Genomic DNA, 6,715 nt, shown 5'->3' on the forward strand with positions numbered 1-6,715 from the left:
GCACTTCTTGCTGTAGCTTCGTGTAATTCGGGAAATTACCGGAACTTTGTAATTCATTATGGCGCCGAAGAGACCGCACAAAATGTTAATTTTTGCGAAAAACCAGATGGTTCAAGAATTAAAAAGTGGCGTTAGTGTCTTTTTTTAATATAATTTAAAACATTTTTGTTGTTAGTTCAGATCTCACACCTCAATAAAACAAACGTTTCTTTTAATTAACAATTAGACAAATTAAGTTAATCTGACATCAACTTAAGTGTTATTCACACTTCAAAATTCGACTTAATTTAAAGCGACAGAAGTACACAAGCTTATAATCTTCCTATCTAGTAGATATGAAAAACAATTACCTTTCAAAAAAAATATTATTAGGAACGTTATATGAATTTTAATTGTGCAAACATAAACAAAAAATTTAACGAAAGAAGATAGGGGATTGTGATTATAAAATATCTCTTTATTAATTAAAGTTTCGTATTTACAATGAAAACTTTTTAATTGGGACACGTTTTTCCTTTTTGTTGTTTGAACCCAAAATTAATTAAGTACATAGATAAATTAACATTGAATGCTTAACTAAAATGAAAAACCAATTTTTGTTTAATTATAATCGGTTATACCCAAAGCGTTGTTGGTTATTAAGTATTTTCCACAAAATAAAGAGTAAGAATATCAGAAAGCTTTTTCAGCTATTATTTATTAAATAAAATTTGATACACAAAATACCTAAATAGCACCCGATTCTAAATTTTGAATTTTAAAATCCAAAGTCGTATATAGGTTTAAACCTAGGTTGATATTGTCTTCACCTAAAGTAAGAATTTACAGTAGCAATTTATTTAACAAAATTACAACAAATGATACAAATAATGCAATTTATTTTAGTTCATTAAAATCACAAATAAATATAAAATTATCTAAATACAAACAGAATTTTGTAAAAATTCATGTGTTCAACTTTGTTTTAAAAATCCTGAAAAAAGGAAGAAAAAGAAAATCTATGATGGAAGATATACATAGAAGAGAAACAGCATAAATTATCTATGGCATAGATAATAGATACACGAAGAGTCAGAAACACTATGGAAACACCATAGATAATAGATACACAAAGGGTAACACTTTTATAGGTTATGATTAGTTAAGATATTTTTCAAAGTGCAACAATTCATTAAAACTTGTAAAGCAATTAACAATAATTAATGAAATGTTCCCAATAACAATTGTAATACAAATGTTTGGGTAACAAGTTAAAATCATGTGAAAATTTCTGCAACACTTGTTCACAATGTTCTTAAAACAATATTCTTTACCACAGTTATTAAAAACTTCTGGTACAAATAATCATTTATAGAGTGTTAGCAAATTATTAATTAATGTGCTTTTAGTTAATGTTATTTCCATAAAAAGCTACAGTATACATTCAACAGTTGAGGTGAACCACTTAAAGGAAAAGATGCCATTAAAATTGTATGTAAATGACCCAGGAGCAGTTAACACAGCAGCAAGTTTGCTAAAATCTGGACAAGTAATTGCTGTTCCGACTGACACAGTATATGGGTTTGCTTGCTCTGCCACAGATTCATTTGCAATCAAAGAAATATATAAACTGAAGGAACGTAACAAACTCCAACCTCTGGCAGTTTGTCTATCAAAAATAACTGACATCAAAAACTGGGCTTATGTACAGCATTTATCAGAAGATTTGCTAAAATTGCTTTTACCAGGTCCAGTAACATTATTACTGAAACTTAACAACAACACAAAATTAGATAGTTCACTACATATGGATGGAAAAATTGGTGTTCGAATACCTAATAATGCATTTATTAGAAGTGTAGTTGAAATGACTGGAAACCCTATTGCTCTTACTAGTGCAAATATAAGTGGGCATCCTAGTCCTGTAAAAGTAACAGAATTTAAAGAGTTGTGGGGTAGTATTGCATGTGTGTTTGATGGTGGTACATTGAATAATGATACAAATTGTAAAGACAGTTCATCAACAATAGTTGATTTATCAGAAGCAGGTTCTTATAAAATAGTAAGAACAGGAATAGCTGAAGACAGTATATGTTCCACCTTAAATACATTCAATTTAAAAATGAGATAAACAAAATACAACCAACAGGCATATGTACAAGGCCAAAAAGCCCCAGGAGACATTATTTTTTGTAAAATACATTTATTAACAGTTTTTTTTAAAGATTAAGGATAGTCTTAGAAGAAGTGTTAACATTTGTATGATGTTTATTGTAACATAATTGCTTAAAACATACAATATATGCACATATACAATAATGAAGCATTGAAAAGACTAGAGGAGCAACGAGTGTTGTGGATGTTAACAAGGAAAAGGGTAGAAGGGATGGTAGAACACTTAGGCATGATGGGCTAATTAAAAGCATAACCAGGAGTAATGAGGTGCAGAGAAAGATCTAGATTGGATTATTGCTCACAAACAATAGGGATGTATGTTGTAGTTTTAATGCAATGGAAAGATTGTCTCAGCATAAGAAGTAGATATGCATGTCCACCTAGTCTTTGAACTGATGACCCTGTGATGATGTATGTATATAGATATGTATGTAGATTACATCTTCCTTATTAATTAGGCTGTAATTTGCATTCTCTCCAAATATTCCTTTCTGCAAGGTAAATCATCTGATGGTCTGTTGTGTGGTGTCCACACTGGCTCCCCAACAAATAGTCTTTTGGCCTTGATGTAATCCTAAGGTGAAGAAGTCTTTAAATCATTTCCTTATTATAAATAAAATTTTAAAAAACCTTTTCATCCAAAGTAAATCTATGATATATTCCAGCTGGAACAATCAATAGGTCTCCTGGTATAACTTCAATTCTAATCCATTTATCATACTTGTCCCTTACATCAAAATAGCCTGATCCTTCTAAAATAAAACGAATTTCTTCATCAGTGTGTAAGTGTTCCTTAAAAAAAGATTTCAATTTTTCTTCATAATTTGGTAAAGTATCTCTGGAGCAACATATTTCATCTTCATAGGTGTACCCTCTCTTTTTCTTTAATTCTTCCAATTTGCCATCTGATTTATATGAGTCGATTGAAATCTACAAAAAGATGTATTTGTTAGGTTGCTAATTTTATAAATTTTTATCATATTTGATAATAGGTATACATTATAGATATATAATAAAACTTACTGGAAAATACTCTACTCCTGTAAGTTGAAATAGTTCATCCAAATTAACAAAATGGGGAGGATTTTGATGATGCTCCAATCGTTGATCAGTTGAAGTATCATCATCCATATACCATGCCCTAACCATTTCTACAAAATATCTCTAACTTAGATCAGATGGCTGCCTCAAATTCAAAACCCTGTAATAAGTACTAATATAAAAACCATATTTAACTGGCAACCAATATCTTATATACCTACCAAAGTTCAAATGTTATCTGATTATTTCTAACAACTCCTTTTATACAAACATTATTGTTGTTACTAATTTCAGTATTTATATTGCAACTAAACTATTATATTTACTTACAAATAAACTGAAATAGAAGTAGGTATGAAGTAACTGTTAAATTGAGGTTAGTTCAAATTTGAGATGTAAACATTAATAAATTGATATTTATGAACAATGTAAATTAATATGACTTTTTTGATAATAATGATCATATTGTTATCAACCTTGCTTTAAATAGATAGCAATAAAGTAGTTTTTAAAGTTTGGTTTATTGCATTTAAAATTGTAAAATGGTATGTAGCAAATTGTTGTAACAGGTGAACTTTATACTTACTCTTGACATACTCCTACAGCACAGTATTTTTGTAGGGTCCCAAGTGTATGTCGAGATTAAATACATTCAACTTTTTCAAGAGTCATTATTTGAATAGAGTTTGGTTAAGGAATGCCGGCTGCATAAGCCCTAATCGTCAAAATTTCAATGAGAAACCCTTTAGTAGATATGAAATTAAAAAATACTGTTTACTTGATGTTAATATACTAAAGAATAATTTTTACAACAAATCCTTTTCATTCCAAACTGCTGTGATACGACACCAAAGTACCAGTAGCAATTCGACTGATGAACCAAAACCATCAAATGCAACCAAATTAAAAAAGGCTCTAGCCGAGTATGGCACAACAGTAATAGTTTTTCACGTTACAATTTCAATTGTGTCCCTTGGTTTAATGTATTTACTAGTGTCAAGGTAAATAAACTGTAAATAACATTAACTGATTTAATATCAAAACTCCTGTTGTAGTGGTGTTGATGTTGTAAAACTTCTATCTGCCCTTGGAATAAGCCAGGATGGAAAACTGGCCGAAATTGCTAGCAATGCTGGTACATTTGTCATTGCATATGCTGTGCACAAAGTTTTTGCACCTGCACGAATAACTATCACGCTTGCAGCAACTCCTTTTATTGTTAGACATTTAAGAAGAATTGGTATTTTGAAAACAAGCAAGGTGAACACTAAAGTCGAAAAATAAATGAGACACTTGCATAAATATTATTTAAATTGATTTTATGTATTTCTACTTATATTTTTATGTACTTTTTTAAGTAATAAAACTAAAGAGATATATAGAAGCTACTACTGTTATAATTTTTATCATCATAAAAAAGTTTAGAAATTGAATATTTTTGATATTAACAAACTTTAGCAGTTAAACTACTTATTACTAACTAATTATGCATCCAATTAAAAAATTATATTACATTTCGTCGCTGGTATTCGCATATTTCAGCAAATAAAAATAAAAGTTCGGATTTCATGTATCATTAGCTGGGATATAATGAAGTTATTTAGCAGCAAAATTTGTATTCCATAATGTATATTTTAATTGCTTATTTCAGTTTACATTTGATTATTTTTAGCTCCTGCTTTTGCAATTTTTATTCAGTTTTGGATTTAGTTTGTGCACTATATGTCGATGTGTCATGTATTTATAATAAAATTTATATTTTGGGCAATAAAAACTACTTTATTTCATATCATTGCCATCAATATTAGTATCAACGTTATATTTTGACTGACTAGCAAGATCCGTAGCATATATTTGTCCATTATTAATAAGTCTGCTTGAAATTATATTGGTACTATCCCTTTTTTTATTTTCATCTTCACATGTATGGCCGCTTAAAATACTTGCTGATAATATTTTTTGCACATTTGGATCGTTTTCTTCGTCTAAAAAAAATAGTGCTATGTAGTATTAACTCCAATAAAATTTAATTGAAAAGAAAACAAAAATAGGAAATAAATTAAAGTACCCGAACTATTGTCATCATCGTTTGCTATTTGATATTCAGGATCGAAGAATGGGTCCCATAATTTTTGATACAAACAAGTATCAGAAGCAATCGCTAAAGACATAATTGCTCCAAGAATCAAAAGTAGCTTCTGAAATTAGATAATAAAGTTTAGATATTAAAGTATATTCTTCTGTTAAAAGCATAACGTCCAATACCCTAGTCTATTTTGCTTTTACAAAACTACTTGCTTTCGCCTCTACCATAAAATGATCATAAAAAAGCGCTCGTGAAATTGTTGGGAGATGTAAGGTACTTATTAAACTTCAAGAAGTGATAATTATGTAAAAAAGTACGTAGAATCTCATGGTACCAACGGTTTTCAAGTGCGTTCTCAAATGGGTACTTTCCGGTATTCTTCTTGCAAATATATGTAAGATAATTTAAACATTAAAAAGCGCTCGTAAAATTATTGAGAGATGTAAGGTACTTATTAAACTTCAAGAAGTGATAATTATGTAAAAAAGTACGTAGAATCTCATGGTGCCAATGACTCTCAAGTGCGTTCTCAAATAGGTGCTTTCCGGTATTATTTTTGCAAAAATATGTAAGATAATTTAAACATAAAAAAGCGCTCGTAAAATTATAGGGGAATGTAAGGCACTTATTAAACTTCAAGAAGTGATAATTATGTAAAAAAGTGCGTAGAATCTCATTGTGTCAATGGTTTTCAAACACGATGACTTTTCGGTATTATTATTTAGCTAAAATATGCAAGATAATTTAATATAAGAAAGCGCTCGTGAAATTATTGGGTGATAAAAGTTGTTTAAAAATATTTCTAGCCAATTAATTATTGCTACGGTGTATTGTGTGGTTTTTTCGGGGGTAGTATTGATTTTCACGTAAAAATTATTTCCATGAGAAGAAACCTTTTATAACTTTTTTTACATTGCTAAGAGTTATGGTATTTGCTGTATGTTCGGTTGTCTATATATTATATTACAAATATTGTAGTTTAACTATAAAAAAAGAATAAATTAGCATCCCTATCCGAATTTACTTAAGAATATAATTTAAAGATGAGCATTCATCAATTTACTTCAATAAAATCTGAATGATAGTTCAATAATAGCCTTTGTTTTAAATGTCTCGGCGCCTTCACCAAATTTTCCTATAAAATTTTTTAATAATTACTAATAACATTAACATATTTTCATTAATGTCCTACTGTCGGAATTAAAACCATAATTTACAAAATTAACCATCCACAACCACCATCAGCAAATTTGAAATACGATTCTTCTTGCGTTTATTTATATTTTAATAATATACTTACAAAAAAATCTATGCTGAAGTCAGTATGAGAATCATAACAAATTAATTTTACATTCGTTGTGTTTATTGCCATAATTTTTAACAGAATTATAACTTATGGAGAATGTTATACTTCTAATGTATTCGAACGAACTA

The 6,715-nt window shown here is 29.1% G+C and overlaps 4 protein-coding genes across 7 annotated transcripts in view; 2 read left to right on the forward strand and 2 right to left on the reverse strand.

The window, feature by feature from the left end:
* Positions 1-1,088: 1,088 nt before the first annotated feature.
* LOC108743621 (yrdC domain-containing protein, mitochondrial) lies at positions 1,089-2,298 on the forward strand. The gene is made up of 2 exons (XM_018479209.2): positions 1,089-1,334; positions 1,389-2,298. The coding sequence occupies exons 1-2, from the start codon at positions 1,289-1,291 to the stop codon at positions 2,108-2,110; spliced, it is 768 nt and encodes a 255-aa protein (XP_018334711.1). The 5' UTR covers positions 1,089-1,288; the 3' UTR covers positions 2,111-2,298.
* Positions 2,230-3,869, reverse strand: LOC108743644 (1,2-dihydroxy-3-keto-5-methylthiopentene dioxygenase). 3 transcript variants are annotated; one of them, XM_018479235.1, is made up of 4 exons: positions 3,782-3,869; positions 3,178-3,355; positions 2,785-3,084; positions 2,230-2,728 (listed from the first exon to the last, which is right to left on the reverse strand). In XM_018479235.1, the coding sequence occupies exons 2-4, from the start codon at positions 3,301-3,303 to the stop codon at positions 2,609-2,611; spliced, it is 546 nt and encodes a 181-aa protein (XP_018334737.1). In that variant the 5' UTR covers positions 3,304-3,355; positions 3,782-3,869; the 3' UTR covers positions 2,230-2,608. The 3 variants fall into 3 exon arrangements, with proteins under 3 accessions (XP_018334737.1, XP_018334730.1, XP_018334744.1); XM_018479228.2 differs by lacking the exon at positions 3,782-3,869 and adding an exon at positions 3,417-3,571; XM_018479242.2 differs by lacking the exon at positions 3,782-3,869 and adding an exon at positions 3,413-3,571.
* LOC108743633 (protein FAM210B, mitochondrial-like) lies at positions 3,578-4,502 on the forward strand. The gene is made up of 3 exons (XM_018479218.2): positions 3,578-3,740; positions 3,817-4,196; positions 4,251-4,502. The coding sequence occupies exons 1-3, from the start codon at positions 3,738-3,740 to the stop codon at positions 4,477-4,479; spliced, it is 612 nt and encodes a 203-aa protein (XP_018334720.1). The 5' UTR covers positions 3,578-3,737; the 3' UTR covers positions 4,480-4,502.
* A 455-nt stretch (positions 4,503-4,957) lies between these two features.
* LOC108743668 overlaps positions 4,958-6,715 on the reverse strand; it is a 7,062-nt gene continuing 5,304 nt past the window's right edge. The window contains exons 1-3 of one of the 2 annotated variants that reach the window (XM_025974906.1): positions 6,582-6,700; positions 5,264-5,393; positions 4,958-5,180 (exon numbers count right to left, since the gene is read on the reverse strand). In XM_025974906.1, coding sequence (XP_025830691.1) covers positions 4,975-5,180; positions 5,264-5,393; positions 6,582-6,653 — 408 coding nt within the window. In that variant the 5' untranslated portion in view covers positions 6,654-6,700 and the 3' untranslated portion in view covers positions 4,958-4,974. Of the gene's footprint in view, positions 5,181-5,263; positions 5,394-6,581; positions 6,701-6,715 lie in introns of those variants that run through there. The other variant, XR_001938860.2, reaches the window with a different exon arrangement.

This window comes from Agrilus planipennis, unplaced genomic scaffold (genome assembly GCF_000699045.2).
Source record: "Agrilus planipennis isolate EAB-ADULT unplaced genomic scaffold, Apla_2.0 scaffold19, whole genome shotgun sequence".
Lineage (NCBI taxonomy): Eukaryota > Metazoa > Arthropoda > Insecta > Coleoptera > Buprestidae > Agrilus > Agrilus planipennis.